This window comes from Drosophila sechellia, chromosome 3R (genome assembly GCF_004382195.2).
Source record: "Drosophila sechellia strain sech25 chromosome 3R, ASM438219v1, whole genome shotgun sequence".
NCBI lineage: Eukaryota > Metazoa > Arthropoda > Insecta > Diptera > Drosophilidae > Drosophila > Drosophila sechellia.
The window spans coordinates 16,253,191-16,274,208 of NC_045952.1; the positions used below are offsets into that span (position 1 = coordinate 16,253,191).

The 21,018-nt window shown below is 44.8% G+C and overlaps 3 protein-coding genes across 3 annotated transcripts; all 3 read right to left on the reverse strand.

Moving 5' to 3' along the window:
- Positions 1–5,164: 5,164 nt before the first annotated feature.
- On the reverse strand, positions 5,165–5,760 carry LOC116801606. The gene has a single exon (XM_032722207.1). The coding sequence runs from the start codon at positions 5,587–5,589 to the stop codon at positions 5,320–5,322; it is 270 nt and encodes an 89-aa protein (XP_032578098.1). The 5' UTR covers positions 5,590–5,760; the 3' UTR covers positions 5,165–5,319.
- Positions 5,761–6,340: 580 nt separating this feature from the next.
- LOC116801598 lies at positions 6,341–7,152 on the reverse strand. The gene has a single exon (XM_032722167.1). It carries the CDS (start codon positions 7,109–7,111, stop codon positions 6,959–6,961), a length of 153 nt encoding a protein of 50 aa, XP_032578058.1. The 5' UTR covers positions 7,112–7,152; the 3' UTR covers positions 6,341–6,958.
- Positions 7,153–11,403: 4,251 nt separating this feature from the next.
- LOC6606707 (glycerophosphocholine phosphodiesterase GPCPD1) lies at positions 11,404–14,059 on the reverse strand. The gene has a single exon (XM_002031470.2). The coding sequence runs from the start codon at positions 13,803–13,805 to the stop codon at positions 11,586–11,588; it is 2,220 nt and encodes a 739-aa protein (XP_002031506.1). The 5' UTR covers positions 13,806–14,059; the 3' UTR covers positions 11,404–11,585.
- Between the last annotated feature and the right edge of the window lie 6,959 nt (positions 14,060–21,018).

Here is a 21,018-nt window from a genome sequence, read left to right on the forward strand (position 1 = left end):
GGCAAGATTTGCTCTGTTTTTTATTGTTCTTTGTTCGCATGGTCATAATAAGGCGAAACGTGTTGTAAGGAAAAGAATTGATGGCCTAGGGAGCTGGGATGAAAGTGACCTTAATTAGGAGGTGCTGACCTCGTTTTTTGGGACATTCTTAGGAATATTGTGTGCCTGTGAAGTGGTTTTAAGATAAACATTCTTAATTCTTGCGGTAATTCTAGGTGTACATAGGCTCAACTTAATTTACGTGGCTTAAAATTTTTGGGCCAAATCGTTGGCCAAATTATAGTAAAATTAAGGTAAGTTAACATGTAATTTTTCGTATTTCTTGTAGATTTTATAAATTTGTTAGATTATGTTTTGGAAGCAATTGTATTAAAATCCTTCGCATATTGCTTCACTTTTATAATCTTTAAGAAAGTTCTATGAGCCTTTTAATTTACCTAAAAACTCCGAACCATTTTCTTTGATTAATCTACGAGTATAACCTATTTTTCCCGCCAAAAAAAGTAACTGCATTCTGTCACACAAACCCAAAGAAATGCTCTTATTCAAATCCCGAACTTCACGCCTAATCAGCGAACTGGACAATGGGCAAATGCAAATGCTGCGTACATTTTTCGAAACGAAATCAGAGCATTAACACAGGAAAAGTAGGGAAATTCTTTAGAAAAACCTCCCTCCCTGCCATTTCTGCCCCTCAAGCGTTGATCTTTTGACCTTTACGCTTGAGTTCCTTAACTCGCCAGACATGCAAAGTAATGCATATGAGATTGCATATATGGTCGGGAGACTCTTGGGCGACATTTCTAAGGGTGGTAACCGAGTGAAAGGCGCGTACAGCCCAGAATGAAAAATGTCACTATACTGACCTCTAGTTTTCAGTACAGTCTGGCAGATAGAAATTCCTTAATTCAATTTTAAACTTCAGCTGCTTAAGCCATAAATGTCATATTAATTACAATTTTCCATCAAACGATCATCATAAAACTCGAGATATCAAGCTTGGTAATTTGAAAAACCATTCCAAATGAATTGCTCCTACTACGCCGATATATATATCCTATATAGCCAACTCAGGTGCCAGATCTCCACTTGAACACTATCGAAATTTACGAGCCCGAGGCATGAACCCTTTTAGGGCAATTTCACTTCAGCAATTCGATTGGGGAGGTGATAGAGCAAAGAACCCATACTCGAAATGGGGTGAAACTGGAATTGTCAGCACTAGATTCAAGTGAAGATCGGCCGAGGATCTGCTCTTTTTCGTTACTATCCACTGTGTTGACAGAATACTTTCCGAGATGTGGGTGCAGTCGGTCCATGGAGCACGCGCCAACTTCAAGCTGCAGGCCGGGCCATAACTTCTCCGGTTGTCAGGCGTTTAGCTACTTAAACACTTAGGACAGCAGGCGGGACGCCCTTTCCAGTGGTTCTCTAGATGATTTGGCTGCCTTAATTGCATTTCTTCGATTCCACGCATGCCACTCACTCAACTACTTGGCGCTCCATTTCATTTTCGGCGACATGGGCCCCCCTTCTGGCCGCGCAGCGCGTGTATTAGTAAATTTATTTGGTTTTTGGCAGAGATTTCGTCTCTGGGAAATTTATTAGCACATTAAGATAAAATGAAGTCGTTTGTGCCTCCACGCTCCACTCGATCCACTCGCGGCTCCCTCGTCTGGCATTAAATTTTATTGCCTTTTTTGCCCATTGTCGTCGTATACATCGCCCTGTCCAACTGCTCCGGCTCCAGCTTTCGATGCAGCTCCTCCTCCTTTGGCCAAGGCATTTCGGGAATTCTGTAGTTTTCGTATTTTGAATAATGTCAAGCATCTTTATGGTAGATTTATTCCGGCTAAGCATCGCTCAGCATTTTGATGTGGTGGGGCCGCAGAGCGGTGTGGCAGCAGGTGCGGTTTGGTTTTGGGGCATTAAGTATGATTAACAAATGATGAGCGTGTTCCCAGGAGCCCGTTAAACAGATGGATTACCAGTCGATAAATGTGGCTATTTGTGCCAATAACAATGTGGGTGTTTCAAATTGATTGAACCCAATTCATTCAGAATTTTACTACACTTATTGTTGTGTTTAGTGCTCAGCTTTGGTTATATTAACCACAGATTGTAGGAAGACATTCTTTTGTAAGACAACCAATTCCCTAAACTTTTGATAAAAGGCAACTATCCTAACATCCTAATTGAGCATCATAAAGTAAGTATGGTCTCTAAAAAACTACCATACACTCCCCTCTGCAAAGAAGCATAAACTACGTTTAACTAGTTCCCACTGAATTTCCACACAAAGTTGCTATCAGTGCAGCAGCAATCTATTCCCAAACCGAAGCATCAATTAAAGGGTTCCAGTTGCAGCACGCAACTAACTGCATCAATTAGGAGCTGGCAGCATAAACCACAAAGACCGCTGATTACAAAGTTTGGTGCTGCTGCAGTTGCCACCCCGCGAGTCCTGGATTCCCATGCAAGGATAATGCAGCGAGTTCCGCTTTGGAAGTCTGACTTCCTGGCGGGGGGAAACAGAACTAAAAACTGCACTTCACGAAGGATGGAGTGGATGAGGGCGAGGGTGAGGGCGAGTACCCTTTTACATGTCGCAGGGGGTGAACTGCGCCTGTTGTCCTGGCCGCAGTGTCCTGCCACTGATTGAGTGCATGACTGACCAAGTTGACGGACTCTTGTTGACTGACTGACAATTAAATGACACACAGCGGAAAATGCGCTGAATGCGACTTCAAAGCGGTTGCAGTTGTCAGACGGCGTGTGAAACGCTGACTAGAAGATTTCCATGCCACAACAGGAAGTTGATGTTGCCACAGGAAATGTGATTTGTAGTTTTTCCTCTACTTTGCTCTCCTTTCCTTTTTTCTCTATTTTTGATTAAAATTTGTTTGTCCTGCGACGACAGGTGAGGCGGCAAAGCACCCGCAGCCGCAGCTGACTTTTCCACATCGATTTCCGAGCAGCTTTTTAAAGTCCTTGCTGGGCCAGACGCCATTTTGATGGCAGCCAGCCAGCCAAGTCAACGATCCAGCTCCTCCTCCTTCCCTGGCTCCTTCTCCTATTCCGCCGGCTGCCGCTTTTATTTGACAACTCGTTCCAAATAGCACAAAAGCCAAGCTGACATGGATACACATGGAAGTTGCGAGTCGCGAACGGATTTTTATTTCATTTTTTGCCGCTTCTCTCATTTCCTCGCTGGCTTTCATTTCGTTTTTTGTGTTTTTTCATATTTTGGCGCATGTCCTTTGGCGGCTACGACTCAAAAGCGGAAGCAGCGGTCTCATATGTACCACTGCTGTAGATGCACTTAAAAAAATGTATTACATATAATGTGGTAAAAATAACGAAAGAGCCATTTAACAATGATATAATTTACTATATATTATTTTCGGAATAGATTATTCTTTAAGTCTAGAAAGTGATTTGAGGGGTTTTTTTTGGGTGTATATTTGCTCCTGTTTCGGTGGCTGGATTTCCTTCGCTGGTTGTAATCAACATTTTTGCAATGCTTCTGTCTGCCGTCTGTTTGTTTATCAAAAGAGTCAACTGTGGCAACCTGGTGGCACCCTTCCCCCGACCCACACTCTCTCCCTACTCCCCCCACCACCGCCTCCCTCTGGTCCTGGTGAAATTTTCAATTTAATTTTCCCCGCTGCCATTTCAGTCTGTTTGCTTTGACTTCGTTTCTTTCTGGCTTTCAACTTCCTTTCATTTCTTCCTCCTTTTTTTTTGTATTTTGATGCATGACAAGACGCATTTGACAGACGACGGGTGCACCTACACAAACCAATCCAGAACACATATATATGTATATATTCTGCCGCCAGGATATTCGCATGCAAGGCATTCAGGAAGCACACGCGCTGCTCATTTGTCTCGTGTTCTGCGAGCACAAGAAATTGAAGTGTCAAAAATTGTGACACCTACGATTGTGCCCTATGACGGATCGGGGCTAAGAAGGAACGCATATGGCAGGGATTAGCTGCTTCCATTCATTGGGGCCCAGATCAATAGATGTGCCAACGTAAGACGAAAGTAAGAGCATAGCTCTAAGCGTATTAAATGGAAAATAGAAGTCATGTTCAGATATTCCTAATGAGATTCAAAAGCAGAAAAGTATATGAAAACCTTTGTCTTGAAATAAATATATGATTACACTATATGTAGCATTTAACATTCAGAACTCCGTCAGGATCTCCTAGCTAAATCTGCATTCCTCGGTTCCCTGTCGTTGAAGGGAAAGTGAAAAACTAGCGACACAGCGCACATATCCCTAAACCGGGCAAGGGTTTCCCTCGGGTTGGTGCGAAGAGAAATTGTGATTTTATGCAAATACCGGGTGTGCGAGTGTTATGTTGTGTAAGGGAGCGACAAAGATTCATTCCGTGTCATCAGTCAACTTGATGGTGTAATTATATAGCATTACAAAAACACAATAAAAGAGGAACAACCCGAGCCAATGACGCACCAAGTTCAAGTGGCGAGTCCATAGCCGTGGAAAGTGTTAATAATGATGATGATGGTGATGGTGATGCTGCCGATATGGAAACTGGATGCTGGAAACAGGATATTTTCGGCCGAATAATTGACTGCAGTTACGCGCCTGTTACGGCCCAAACTCGCTGGCAGTTTATTAATTTAAATGTCACCGTGGCTGGGTAGTTCATCCCAGTACATCCCATTACCAATGTCAAGAGGTGAAATTTCAAACCAAAACAGTTTCCCATTCTCCCAGATTTTTTCGTTCTTTAGTTCTTGAAAACCAACTACGATTTATCTTCATTAAATCGAGGGTTTTAACGAGCGCGGAAACTTCCGGAGTCGCACTACCTGTATCTGAATTTTGAGTGTCAGTTATAGTCGGCTTAGTTCAAAGTTTAAGTCCATGCAGCAAGAAGTGGCAAGCTATGATTTTTCTTATGATCTCAAAAAAAGACGAAATAGAGCTGCAGGTGTCAACAAACCAACTAAGGTGGCCTGGTCAAGTGGAGGCCATTAAAAGAGCGTTGGGCCAGCAGTTAAAAAACAATAAAAGAGGGTACAATTCTAGCGTAGAGGTGATATAAACACAATACCGTTTAAAGAAAATTATAAAAAGTGTTTAATGGTCACCACGAGTCAACGGACAAAGTTCATTTGATGGGTTTATTTCTTCGAAGGGAAATTACTTCCACACCGGATATCATAATTACTAGTTTTATATAAAATCTACTATTTTCTGAAGACAACTAAATACTTTTCCTTAGATACATTTAATTCCGTTGGTGTTCTTTACAAAATGGCCACCCAATTTCAGGATTCAACTCAAGCGCCCTGACCATCAACTGTTGCCCTTTTGAATTGACCCCTTTGTCGAGGCCATCGAACAAAAAGAGTTGGCAGTAATAAAAGTGAAATCCGAACATGGGACATTGGCCATTTTGGATGGGATTCGCACACAGCTTGACCGATGGACGATGGGCCAATCCTGCCGTCAGCAGGATGCGCGCCTTGCCATTCAGTGGGCACTCCCTTGGGTGGTAAGGGAACTGCCCAAACTGGTTGGAGCAATCCGCATTTGAATACAAAAATCATTAGAATTCAACGTGAAAACGTCTTAAGTTTCCTGCTGCTCGGACTGTGAGAAGAAACGGGAAAAAGTACGGTGGTGACCTCTGAACTCTGCCTATCCCGTTGCGAGCTATCGTCCCGAAGGGGTAATACCAAAATTACGTGCGTGACTGACCAATGCGCTGACCACTGTCCAGTTTCGTAGGCCCTCAGCCGCATCCTTTAAGGATATACATACCATCCCAACCCCGTTTGGCAGGCGCACCCGTTGTCCTTCAACTTTTCTTGGCTATCCCGTCTCGAAAGCTGTCTTCTTAATCATTAATAAAGTCTAATTTATGAAAATAATCTGTTTGCTCTGCGCAGTCTACGGTCCAGAGTTCCAAGTCCAGGTGTAATCCGAATCTATTCTGGGTGCCCAGACAAACGCTTTTGCATGGCCATGGCGCAACTGACAAAACCGAACAATACGGCCATCAATCAACGGATTTTCGAGTTCAACAAGAGGTTTGCGTTTCAATCTTTTGGATAAGTAAATTCACAAATGTTTGCGTAATTAGCCTAATGGACAATTTGCGTAGCAGCGAGAGTTGAAAATTGGTTTTAGATTAGCTGGCCTTCCTGGAGATGAACATTATTTTGCATATCTGCCAGAAATAGTTTGATGAGCAGCGAACTCTTAATGGTTAGCGAATAGAATATACCAAAAAGTTGAATTTTCTTTTTTACTTCATTTTCTTCTAATTGAATTACAACATATAGTTCTTACCTGTTTTATGGCAATCTTTGGGCACGTGCAGCATCCCAAAGATGAGAGTGCAAAAGTCAAGCCAAATAAAGGGCAGTCCTTAAACAGCATTCGACTGTCCCAGATCGAGATAACCCTGTCCGCTGCAGATATACAAACAAATAAATCATATCAGAGGTAGAGGGATCTCCGACGTAAAAAACGAGATCAACAAGATCAACCCTTCGACGCAAACATTATGATCTTGAGCATTAAGAAGTAAGGGCAAACAAGCATCCGAAAAAAGGATAAAAGGCGAACAATGGTCCGTGGAAGCTGAGTGGCCTAATTTGTCGAGTTTCAGTTGCGAGTTGTGAGTTGCGAATGGCAAACCCCGACACAAATGGGCCAAACACCCGAAGAACCGCACTCACTAAATGGTCCACAAAGGAATTTTTGCGGAGGCTGCACGCGTAGGTTCCAAAAGGTCGGATCCTGAATGCCACAAAGGGTTACCATCCCGGTTTCTCATGATCGGATTGAAAGGATTATGAGTTCGCGATCTTGGTAGTCTGGCTGTTTGTTTTTTTTTCTTTTTCAGTAGCCTCTTAGCTGCTTTGGGACCCCTGGCACTTGAGTGTTCATTGAGTTTTACGCATCTGACGATTAGCATGGGCAATCCGCTTCTGGGGATGAGAGTATCTCCAGATTGGCAACAATTGTGTGGGCAATGGGCTCATTGGGTTTTAACACTTTGATGGGAATCAGGGGTTGTTCGAGGTGGGCGTGTACTGACAAGTGACGACGATTTTCCCACATTAAGTGCGCTCAAAATGCGGCTCAGCTCAGCGGGATTCCCTGTTTTGCACTATCTGCAACTGTGGCTGCTTTTGTATCTGAGTGCCATTGAAAAGGCGTTCAAGCGCGCAATTTCGCATGTTATTTTCGCAAAATTGCGCTAATCGCTTAAACTTTTCAGCGACCACTCGTCGAGGGTGTGGCGAATGGCCTTAAAACCGCATTGTTTACGACTTAAGTCCCATTTAATATGTTGTCATGGCGAAAAAGGTTTATGCCGCATTTGAATTAGGCTTTTCTTTGGCGCAGCGCTTTGACACAAGTCACTTATGAGCTGGGAAACTTTCCACTTAATTTTGATTCTTTTCATATAGCACCCACACCCCAAAGAAGCTCTTCAATGGCCACTTGAGGCTTTTTGTCGCATCCTTCTATTCAAATGCGAACCAAATTACATATTCATGTGCGAGTAGAGACTCTCTCAAATGGGTCTCAAGGGCTCGTTTCAATTATCCTTTCAGGGCGCTTTCAGCGGTAAATGTGAAAAGCTGACGACATCAGTTCATACCCTGGCCAGCATCCAACCAATCGGTACTAGTTTCCTGCTAAGATGCACTGCCACTAAATCCTTTCTCGACAGTTGACGCTGCACATTTTGGGGCTCTAAACCCTTGAATTTAGAGCCTGACAAGAATTGCGGAAGGAAGCTGCTAGGGAGCGGGTAATTCAATCGATTATGGGGACTTGGTCAGCGACACTTTGTGGTCAAACAAAGCCGGCTGCATAAAGTAACACGAGTTATGGGCCTCGGAAACCCGAAAAAGCGGGATGAATAGAATCGATTTCAATGAGAATAGGCAGCCGGGCCAATATCCTTTGAGTGACTCCCTACGGATGGGATAAGATCTAAGAAATAGTCAAGCTGTGTGCGAGGGCCTCATTAAACGGTATTTTTGTGGCCATTCGTATCTCACAGTTGCATCTTGTTATCTCGTCAAGAGATTCGAGTGCGAGTGTGAGTGTGCGTGGGTAAACTCTCTGCTTGGCGACAATTTTGCGTCATTTGCGGTTGGCCAAGAGAGCGGGGAATCGTGCAGAGGGACCCTGAACCCATCCATCCATCCAGCCATCCAACCATATAGTCGAGCCAACAAAAGGCGCCTTTGTTGTGTCCTAAGTAGTCGTATCTTGAAGAACGTGTATCTGTATCTTGGGCTGCTAAACTGCAGCTTGCATGTGTCGCTGCTCCTGTGAGTGGGCACCCTAATGTGCTTCTAATGTGCTGCCACAGACCGCATGAGTATCCATCTATTGTCCCTCGCCAATCGACGGCCTTTGTCTTTCGATTCGAGGCGTGGGATACTGCTAACCGTTTGGCGTTTTCCAGCCGGCGGTGCGGAATACGCAAATACACACAACAATTGCATTATCTGCGGGAAACTACTTGCAGTGCGTTAATCTCAATCGCGGTTCAACGTGAACCTAATTGAAATTGTTCACCCTAAAAATTGATGTCGCCAAAGATCAGGGAACGCGGCTGTTCGTCGCAGGACAAAAGTTCAGTGGGTAGCCATGTATGTACTATGTGCAGAATTAATCTCACAACTCTCGCCTGATGTGGACATCACTTTGGGTCCTCAGCGGACTGATAAGATGCGAAATCTGTAGAGTATATATTTGTGTATTTATAGCTACTTATTTGTTCGTTATAAGCGTGTGGAAGTTTTTTAATATTTTTCGCTCTATCCACTCGGTTTGTTTACATTTTCGGCCTGGAAATTGACAGACCGACAGAACGAAAGACGAAGACGTACACTCGACTGATAGATTAGCGAGGTTGGTTTTTCGGTCCGAGGAGGAGGCTGAGGTAGCGGGATGGCAATCTTGAAAGCACTTTTTGATGAACGGACGTGCACAAGTCTCTGCTTAAAAGCAGGTCAATTGACCTCGCCTCAGTCGCTCTCTCAAATGGCGCTTATCAGGCACTCGTAGAAACGAAATGCTTCTTATCAACAACTGTCTGCAACGACACTGGGTCTCTGAGTGGAAATATCAAGAAGAAACAGCTTGTAGAATGAATAAGAAGCCCGAGATTCTTCCCCCAATTCGTTGGAATTGATGTGTTTTTTTATTTGCTGAAAACAGCTCTTTGTACTTACGATTGATCGGTTTGAACAAGAGAAGACATATTGCTTCAATATTTATTTAAATTCTGAAAGGAGTGCGTAGAAATGCACATTCTTTGAAAACAACAATTTTAGTTGGGAATAAATATGTATTCCTATCTGCTGCTTATAAAAATCTTAAATATTTAATAGAAATTTCGTTTTCCCCTATCAAACCAGTTTAGTTTGAACAAAGGGTCATAACCCCTGTAATAGCCATCGATTTGGTGATCCAGTTATCGGTCAGATACCGTTGAATCGGAATGGAACCATTAATTATTTCCCTAATCCATCAGCATCCGTCAACAGCTCGGGCCTCTCAATTCGCCCAGTCTCACCTTTGCCTCCAACTTTCTCACACTCTGCCGGATCTGGATATTAATTAACCATGCCAAAATAGCGAAACTGACCATTAACACCGAAAAGGTTGAGAAGCCGAGGCGAACGGACGAGCAATGTCAAAAACTATTATCTCTCTAATGGGCGAAAACACACGCGTTGTGTCCTGTAAGGGGATACTTTCTCGGCTCATCAGATTCCGGCACGGATATTTCATAACTTCCACTGACCGCTGGCCAGTTCGAGTAGAGCGACCAAAGCAACCCCTTCGCCCAGCTTGAGACTTCTTTGGAATCCTTTCTTCTCTTTGCTTAAGCCTTTGTTTTCCCGGCATTGTCCTGGGCACCGGGCACTTTGCATAATCAATAATCCTTGTCGCTGGCCCGCCATTGTCGCGCTGACCAACACGTCTGAAAAGATAAATTATGGTTTGTAGTCAAATTGAAGGCAAACAATCCCGGACAAAGACCAGACCAAGGGAATGCAATGGGCTGGAAGCGACCGGGATGGGGTGGTCATCCGATCGCCCCGAAGACAGCTGCCGTGTGCTGGAACCGGACAATATCCAAGGGGCCCATGGGCCACAAAAGTTTGCTTCTATAATTTTTGGGATTTATGATTCAATCTTAGTACCGTCTTGGAGAGAGCTTAATAGGCACGAGAAGTTAAGAATGCCATGCTAAGAATTTAAAGCAGATTTTCGTTAAGATTTTAATTAGAGAACACGGCTATTCCTTAGTAGCATAAATTACTTTATTATAATTTGGAATTACCCATTCCAATAAGTCACTGCTATAGATCGATAATCATAGTCAATCATTCCATGCCCATATCCTATTTAAATATTTACATTCCTATGCTGACATAAACATACAAATATTTCCTTGAATCGAACCAAGATTCAAATTTAACCATTGAGTTTGCCCAAATCCCTGGCTAAAGCAAACATAATTACACATTTATTTAAATTGCGAATGGTATTCGGCGAAAAGAAAGCAGATAGTTGACCTTTTCCACTCGCTGCAATCGGCGAAAGTCCTTAGACAAACGGCCAGCTGTGCAAATGTCAAGACGTAAGTGTCAAAATGCTCATTAATAACGTCATCCTTAACGGACGATGGCTGCAGGATCGGAAGCGATGTCCCTCCTGGGCAGGACAAACACACACGGACAGCTATGGCGAAAGATGGAATCGATGAGAATGCAAAAAAGCAAAGGTACGGCTAAGCCACATCAGCAAAGCGAAGTCTGGACAATGGGCAAAGTTCGTCAAAGGATGTTTGCGCAAGTAAACATTGGAAACTATACACGCCAGGAAGAAGGATATGAGCTGTGTGTCCCTCGTGTATGGCAGTGTTAAATTGAAAAATTATGATAAATAGCACAATGGGATGGGGGAAGTTGCACAACAACCAAACCCACATCCCACTGAGAGAACGTCTTCGCGATGGTGTGAGTCACATGCAAAAGGATATTAATACCACGGCAGGACGAAAGAAGGGGTTGTGCCCAAGATCCGACTGAGTGTTTCTAAAGTGTGCACTGGCCTATAAAGGAGACCCATTCGCCACGGGATATCATTTACGATGCCGTGTCGTTTGACCGCCCAACGGGACTTTGGACCGCATCGTCTTAACCCCTTCTCCTGCCAGCAGCTTCCGTATCCGGAGGTCCTTTGTTTATCTACCCGGCAATAGTTCACATGAGCTTATCATTCGAGTGTTTGCGAAAAATGTTTGCCAATTCGCGGGGGGTGTGCGAAGGGGTTAGCCTTCCAGTCCTTTTGGTCCTTCTATTGACAATTGTCGTTACTTTGGCTTTGGTCTGGTGGGATATTGTCGGCTTAGTCCTGTAATGCTCCTTTGTCTTTATGGTTCGACTTGGACGTTGGCTGGTGATTACAGGACCGGGATTTGGACTGTTATCACGGGGCACATAACTTTGGATACTTTATTTGTCAGCGGGGTAAAAGCAGAAAGTGGGAAAAACCATCAGTCGATGTAAATGTTATGCACGACGATGGAAGTTTCCGGCTTGTAGCCACACTTCTGGATCCACTCCTCCACCTCCGTCTCGTGGATCACGCGCCTTGTGGTCACTGAATCAATGGTGCACATGGTGTCCCCCTCCAGCTCTTCGCCCACTTGGTCCAGTTGGTCGAGGCGATCGTAGATGATTCCCAGCACTCCGTGCTTCTTTAGCTTATTGCGGATCTCCAGGTCAATGGTGGAACTACCATAAACGAAGGCATCCAGATTGATCTGGCGCAGGTGTGCCATAGTCGAGGGCTTGTTCAGTAGTGAGTTAGCATGAAGGGTCAGCCCCAGGAACTCGAGAGTGTTGCAAAATTTCACGGCGATGTCCTCCATGCTTACCCTTTGGTCTGCATACTGAACCGGCGAGTACGGATCCTCCAGCAGTAGAGTCACGGGATATATATTCTGCTTAAACCGAACCATGGCACAGATGTCGGCATCGAAGCTGCAGAAGACGATCCGCCGCTTTCCTGCCTTATTCAAAACAATCTCCAAGATAGTATCCACATAGAAGTTTCGATCGAAGGTGGGCTTAAAGCTGCCGCTCTCCCAACGCCGCATATTGGTCATCTGGGGCCACTTGATCTCGATGAGGAAGCCCATGTCGACAGGCAGATTCTCCTCATCCAAAAGGTCGAGGAGCAGGGGAAAGGGGCGCTGCTCCAGCAGCATTCGATCACAGGAGTTATCGCAGCCTTTGCTACCAGCGAATCGCAGGACCTTCACCTCCTTCAGCTGATCATAAGAAAATGCCTCCAGGGGAACGGCAATGAGATCCTTTCGTTTTGATCCTCCCATAGCGAGGAGCATTAGTTTGTTGAGATTCTCGTATGCAAATATCAGCAATTCCTGGTTCTCCAGAAGATCCTCAAAACTAGGCATTCTCTGCAGCATGAATCGCAGTACAAAATCGTGATACACCACCACCTGGGCATCCTGCGTGAGCTGGATATCCATCTCCACCATGTCCGCATTGGCCAAAGCCGCCTGCTTGAAACCGTACAAGGTATTCTCCCTTACCACATCGGATCCTAACCGGTACGTATTTCCCGATCCTTTGTGCCCGATGTTCATGCACAAGCGATTTTTGCGCCAGTAGCGCTCGTAGCTGTGGCTCAAATCGCAACGGAAATTTGGCAAGGGTCGAATTATTAGATAACGCACGCACATCTCCATCAGTGGACGGTGGGTGGAGGCGCAGGTAATCTTCACCCGCGCAGAGCCTTCGGTGCCCAGCAGCTGATCTGGCATCAGGAATCCGTACCCGTAATGATACGGTGGTTCATCATAGCCTGCTTTATGGGCGTATGTGTACAGATCCAGGCGGTAGAGCGTCTCCTCCGGAAAAGCGATGGAACAATGAAATAGCTCCATATCCTTCGGCCCACATCTGGCTCCAAATCGCTGCTGCGAAGCCAAAGGATTTTGGACGCATATATTGGCCACCTCGACTTGGGCCAATTGAAGATGCAGGTTCTCTGCCTTAATCTTCCGGGTGTCCAGATAACGCGATAAACGTGTTTGCGACGAAACCATTTTGATGGGATTGGCTGGTTCGTTACAAGGATTCTCCGGTACCCCAAACATGGGCTGCACATGGACATACAGGAGCCTCTGTTTCTGACGCTGCCAACAGAATGGAGCATTGAAGATCTTCAGGTGCACAATTGTCTCTGTGGTGGCCCATCCGCGGTCCACCCGGTTCGCTTCATCATCGTCGTGTGGTTTTCCAAAGACGTCGCAGCGCTTCAGCATGTTCTGACAAGTTCGAATCACTCTGGGATGTAATTGGGATTCCCAGAACCGTATATATACTTCATCCGTCTCCGGATCGTGGATCACAACGCAGTACCGATAGTGGATGTCGATGTTACGTGGTATCTCCAAGTTTGCCTCAAACTGATAGCAATTGCATAGGCAGTTCATGCAGTCATGCTTTGCCAAAATGTACACCTCCTTGGGATCCCAGTTTCCGAGAGAGGGACAGTTGCCACTAATGGCAACATACTCATTTCCGTTGAGTGAACTGTGGAACACCACACAGAATGGCCACTCGGTAGTCGGAACTGGAGGTGGAGGTGGTGGCTCTTGTGTCTCCGAAGCGTCACTAAGGCCGTCTTCCTCCGGTTTTCGCTCACACTCCTCCCGCTCGTTGGCAAAGAACCATCGATGCATGGTAATAGGCCGGTATCAAATGAAACGAGAATTTCGGAAGGTCTTTATAGGTTCTATTGTATAAATTGGTATCAATTTGGTAACAATTATTTCAACAAATTTCAGTGTGTACTTGACAGAAACAAGGTATCATTTTGAAATAACAAATTACTTAAACAAGAAAAGCTGCTGCAGTTTTTTCAATACTTTTTCCCAAAAATCACAAGACTGAACTTATCCTTCGTGTTGTCTTAATTAGTTCTTACACGATCGATTCTGGAAATTCCCTCAGCACACTACACCCCAAGAGACAATTCTTACTTTTGTTTTTTACATGACAAAACATAACATTAGCTAACCACAAAGAAACAAAAATATATGTTTTGGGGAATATTACGAAACGCCATGAAACTTTCCCACCAAAGTCAACTAAGCATCCTGTCATACTTCCCGCAGGATGTGATCTTTTGATCCGGAAACTATAAAATTTTTACCCCAAGCCCGAAGAAATCTCTGTGTCGCGGAAAAGGCACGCAAGCCCTCTTTCCCCTCGGAAACTGAAAACATTAAAACGAGCCACCTGCGACAGAATCGGAAAAAAGGAACAAGGATCGAAACAGGGACACGCCAGAAACTAAAACTGAGGGGTTGCACTCCTGCTCGAATAGGAAAATTAGACTACGCTTTAGTCAGGGGAAAAAAACTAAATTAGTGTGGGCTTTAAAATTAAATTTTAATTGCGTCCTCTCCGAAAAACTGTTGGCAAACTGTGGGAAATTTCGAGTCACCGAAATGATTCCAAATATAGAAACGTCAGTCTGAATACTTGCGTCCGGAGCGGTGACAGTTGTCAATGAAACCATTTCGGGCACTTCCCAATTTGAGTATCTCACCTTACCGAAATCAGGGCAACACTTCGCTGGCTTCCCAACTTGGGGCGCTCTCGAATTTCCGTGGTGCCTAATCCGCTTGTTTACTAAACAAATCAGCTGAAAAGGGGTGTCCTCGCATGGAAGGGGGCAGCAGCGTAAGAGGGGTCTCTCAGGATGGATCGAAATTTATGCCCGTCAACGGCGATTAAACAGCAAACGAGGCAATCAAGACGATCCGGACACATGCCAGAAGACTCAACCCCAACCGCAGATGCTGCAACTCGTTAGCACTGTCTTCTGCTTCAATTTGTACCACAAAAGGTATAAAAATATCACATAACTTGGAATTTTAATGATGGAAAAGGAAAAGTACGCAAAAACTCGTCAGTACTGGTTTTAAGATTAATAACATATTTGAAATATGACTATTGTAACGATTTCGCCTGATAACAACTTTATTATGACAAGCCGTGTTCACTAATATTTGTTTTAACCCTCTCCATCCTTTTTTATGGACACAATAACGTCAAGTGTGTCGCAAGTCAGGCTCTCGTTCTGGTTTAAGCATTCTGCGGTGATACAGCACAAAATTGGAACACATGTGCGCTAGACCGCAGGACGAGTGCCAAAAGTGCTGTCCACCAGCCATGTCCGTTTTCCGCTCCTCGTCCTCTTTCCTGACCTCGTTCTGTGTCCACAAACAGCAGCTGGAACTGAAACCGAAACCGAATCCGCTGCGCCTGCGCACCGGACAGCAGGTAGAAGTCCTTTTGGATCTTTTCGTTTGCGTGCAGAAACACTTGACTCAGATTGTTTTGGACCCTGCGGTTGAGATTTTTATGGGTGTGTTGCAGTTGCAAGTGCAATTAAACGGCAAACAATGCGAGACCGCAGCTTGTGCCCAGGTAGATCAGAGATCAACTGTTAACTGGCTGCCGCAATTTGCTTGGAGCACTTCCTGGAAACTCAATACGCAATCCTAATTAAGCATAAAGAGACTAATTTCCTCCGGTGCCCCTATGTGCTCCATTGTGTGGGAAAATCTAATTGGAAATCTGTGAACACAGTCGCCTTTCTCGCGGTCTTCAAATTACGCTCATTGCACCGAGGCCTGTGCGCAGGCGCTCTGAAAACACACGGGGGAATGGGGGGATTACTGTGGAGAATTCGGATTTTCCGCTTTGTTTTCGTGTAGTTGAATATCCTTGGGAAAGCCGGCGATCAGGATTTCCTCATGTTCTTCCAAAGGCAGTGTGAGAGCGGTAGGTAAATAATATTTTCTAGAATACTTATATACGTGATCTTGGAGCAGTCCGGTTTCCTGGTGGATGTCCTCAGGCAAATACGGATGCAGGATGTGCGCACAGGTTGGACAGGATATCCCCAGGACATTCTCTGAATAAACAGGTGTATAGAAGTATTTTCCCAGGAACAAACTGGCTGCACTGCAAACTCCAAGAGTAATCATTCCCCCTTTGGAACGGTAAACATGTCAATAAATCATCCCAGCACTTCGATGTCATTCAACCACTCGATGGAAATCAATAGCCGGAAAATAGTTTTCCTAGGCAAGCGTAAAACAAATCCAACACCGAAAACACCAAAAATCACAAATTAGCTAAACGACAACTATCGTGTGAGAAAAAACCGAACAGGGACAGCATTTAAATACGGGAAAAATCATTGACACATGGGACTCCATCGGTTGCCCCGTCGAAATCAACTGCAACCTTATAGCAACATCTGGACAAGTATTGAAAAAACAATAACATACCCTTAAGTGACATCCACTGCGTCAGGATCCTCAACGGCAACTCGTCCGTTGAAGATTACAATTTATGACTGCGGCTGATTTTCCAAATATTTAACCATAAGTTGGGGCGACAACGTGCATTTCTGAAACCCATTGGAATTTGTTACACTGCGGTGGAGACGAGAAAAAACGACCAGGAAAAAATCGAACAAATTCTAAAAGATTTCCGTGAGAAACGATACAGGATGTAGGGATATTTAAATGAGACTGCGGAGAAGCTAGGCTATTTTAATTGGACGTGGGGGAAATCCAGGCAGTCAGTGACTTCAACCAGCTTTAAAAATCCCTTCCTTGCTGACTTATTTATGATTTCCACGAGCTGTGATCTGAAATTCGAAGCTGGACTATCTTCTCTAGTTATAATTTTCTCATTGCGATAAGCCTTTATCGCCGAATAGAATAGCTCTGAAAATTGAGCAGTTCAAATGTAATTTATTAGACGAACTGGGGTCCAAGATAAGCTAGACGAGATTACATGGGATCATAAATGCCAAAAGCGAGTCAAATTTCACGTCCAACCAAAGGGCCAAGGAGTCCATATTATGACTCAATAATACTTTCAATATTTATATCAATTGTTATTAAATATTATTGGGCAGCCGAACAACCCTTACCCTCAACCCTTCTGTCGAGCGAACGTTCGATCCCTCCTGGAAATTGGAAACCACAAGGAGCAATCAAAGTCAGCGGCGAATGTGAGAATTATTGGGTTTCGGCAATTTAGTTGCAGAACGGAAAGGAAAGGGGCAATATACCCGCGTGTTGGGTGTCAGGGTTCCGGTGCAATCGAGCTACTGTTTCTGTCCCAGATCGGCCCAAGTGGTCACTCACTCGCTAAAAGATAATTAACCGGCTGAGCTGAAAGACTATAGTATATCAGGGAACATAAGCGATCCCGGATGTGTCGAATGGAATTAGCATAGGGCGTGGAGGTGGGATATGCAAAGCGAAGCCCCAGATGTTTCCACATCGGAATCACTCTTATCACGACTTGGACTTCCGCTCTGCCCACCTTTGGAGACCCAGAGATCTGGGCTACCAGCGAAGGTTCTGTGGTTCCCACACGCTCCGCTCACCTGCAGAAGAACTATCTCGAGTACGACCCGACCCAGATGCAATGTATTCATCACTATTATCATGGCAAATGTTTGCCGACAGATAAACTATGTTTATAGACGGTGCCGAGAGCCATTCCATTCATTAGTTTAAGTTTAGTTGCCTTGTTGACTTGTTACTGCATTACGCATACTCGCACTTCCTTCGGCCCTCGGACTCACTTGGTTCATTCATAAAATTAGATTCCGCCGGGCGTCTGCTGCAATCCGAATGGCATCCCACGGATCTTGCACTACCTTTGAGATATTCGGAATGCCAAACAAATGTTGCCGCTAAGTGTAAATAAGTTTCGGGCAAATTCGTTCTGTTTGCCCGCCGTTATCTGCGCGTTCTTTTGATAAAAGTTTTTTTTTTTGACTGAAATGCGGCAAGCAGCTGGCTAAATTCGAGAACATTTCCCACAGGCCGCATACCCATGCACTCGGTTTATTCCAGGATGGACTGGAATTATTGGCCCGTTTTGGATTTTTGGGCTAAGTTCAAAGGTCAAGCTCGAGGAGTATGTTTTAAAAACGGAGCAGAAATTGGTAGTAAAACCCGTTTTTCCGTGTCCGAAATCGAGTTGGTTCCTGATTTATTTTAAAGCACCGAACTGACCCATGAGAAGTTTTCGTCCATTTTGACCTTTGACACTGACGAACCCGAAAGCACTCACCCCTAAAACAGAGCCTGCCAAACGGGATAGATCACAACTGGCCGCTACATGGTCGTAAGCAAGAAGAGATTAGTTCCCCCTGGTAGTTCCGTTTTCCATCATTTGATTATGAATTAAAGACACAATCGCTCGCAGTTCGCGATCAGAGTTCAATTGCTCAATTAGCATCGATCGGAACTCCTGTGCTGGAAGCTGGGAATGGATGGGATCGCTCATAATTGGCCGGCTCAATGGGATTTCCCATGTGGAGACATCATGCGGAGTGGCCACAAAAAGTGGGGCTGCTGGCTCTTAATCATGTTAATGGCATTAAGCAGCTTAATCGACGGCAAAGATCTAAGTGCTCGCGTCGATAATCAGCCACGGAGCAGAGACCACCCAGCCAGAGTTTGACTTCTACTCCTACTCCGATTGCGATGCCGAATCCGACTCCGAGTCGTCTAATTAAAAACAAAAGTCCGCCGCCTTGTAAATGTCAAGCGATTGCCACAGATCACGAACTTCTGCCTCTGCTGCTGTTTTGCAGTTGCAAAATCAAAATGCATTAAGCGAAAAGCAAAAAGCAGCCACAATTAGCCGGCAGTTCGAAGTCGGCAAATGACAAACAAATGAGCAGCATGGCGACCCAAGTAAGTGGAGCTGTGGGGGAAAACCGAAACAAAAACAAAACTACAGTGGAGAATCATAATAAAATAATTGACGGAACTGGGGGAACTGGACCCCCTTGTATTGACATTTGCCACCGGGGGGCTGACATTTTAATACGACTGCTTGCGAAAGCAGAGTTTCTTCTCGTGTTTTTGTCAAACGATTTCATAAAAGCTCTGTACCCAAGGAACTAAAAAGGGGTCAAGCTGTCTGGTGATCTTGAACCGGGGGCAGGGTTATGGCTGGTGGCAAAGGTTCGGCTCATGTAAATATTTATGTAAAATAGTGCCGAAATAGTTGAGTTTCGCAGTGACTCCATCGTAAATCTTTGGACCCCCTCAATTAACACCTTTTTGTGCCCAATTCTCACACTCCGGCCATCTGGCCAGCATGAGAACAATAGGCCCAGTTAGAACGCCCTCAAAATGAGCATGAAATTGCTTACGGAAGGAAGTTCGGATGCCACAAAAACACGGCCTAAAACAATTGCTTAGACATTTAGCACGCGGCACGGGAGGCAAGAGTGGAAAAACTAGACTAAAATAGTTGTATTCCCCCAGGCGAATGGGAAACCAATGAATGAGCCCAGAATGACCAAAGGGAAGTGTGTCGACATGAAGACATAAAAGGCTAAAATGTCCATAAATATGGTCAATTATTTTGGTAGCCGGACAAACACTGGACCTGCGTAGGAGGTGTCCGCATCCGCAGCAACTCCCGCCTCAGGTCCTTTCCTTTCGCCAGCCCGTAAATCACTGAAAAGGCAAGAAACGAGCAACTGGAAGACAATGGCTCTCGGGTAGGTGTGTCACCTTGCACAACAATGGGCGACACCTTCTGGACGAGACAAAGACATCATCACTGGCCGGCCAGGAGCCGGGTTTTAAACTATTTCCCATTCGGTCCACACCCACGGCAGATGTCTGTCTGTCCGCATAGAAGTCGATCCTGATGCGGCTAATGCGGTAATTAGATAATACCTGAACTGCGGCCTAGAAAGGCACGCGGCACTTCCCCCTTTTCGCCGACTTTGAGTTCGATTGTCCGGAGGCTGACAAATACGGGTTAACAGATTGCAATCAGTTGCGTAATGCGATACTCGGGGCTAATATAGAAAGCGAAAGAAACAAACAGCGAGCATCCGCAATTGTCGCGACTCGAACTCAACTCGTTGCCACAGTTGCAACCCCTTGGCAGGAGGAGATCCTGCCCAGGATCTGTATCAATTTCGGTGACTTCGGGGCATCCCTCAGCGAGCATCCTTTGAAATCAAAACCGCAAGCATTAGTAAACCCATTTATTGCGCTCTCTTGTTCGGCAACCGCAATTGTAATTTTATAACCCAATTTAAGATGATTTTATCCCGCCAGAGGCAATTAAAAAATGCCCTGCGATTGCTCAGCTCGATTGAAACGGCGGACAGAGTTGTACGATATTTGATACTTTGCGCTAGATGTTTTGATTAGGCTTCAATTTAGTGGGAGCGGGAAAATCAAGCCAAGTTCATAGAGTTTCCAGCATCCCCCAGTGCATCATTAGGGATAACCCTTTCCCATAATCCTGCTGCGAACTTTGAGCTGGTCAACCCTTTGACCAGTGGTCAAATGTCAGTTTTCGTTGATCTCACTGCGACAAGGGCAGCTGCTGATCTTTTCTCAAGATGCTGCTGCATCCCTGCCTACATTCTGGAGTCAACCCCCGGGGTTAACATCTTGTTTCGCAACTTTGTCAAACACAATTAAAAAACACACACGATATAATAATGAAATTTTGATTGAAGTGCCAGCGAAGTGTCAATCACAACAAAATGATGACGTTTTTCAAGGATCAGAATTCGCAAAATGGTATTGTAGTATTAATTAAATGGAGTAGAGCAGGGGGGAGAATAAAAATCAAATGGTTCACTTAACACGACTGCTTGTCCTTTTTCGAAAACCCTTGAGAATGGTGGAAATTTTATTAAAAATTCCCTGGATTTATCCCAAAAAATCTAGTTTTTCTTTTGAGGAAAATTATACAAATCATGCACCCAAAAAACGGAATAAAAGCCCTCGAAAATGCTGATATATGCAAATGCAAAAGACGTTGCTGGGTCATCGGGGTCATCTCGTCCACACCGAAGGGTTGCTT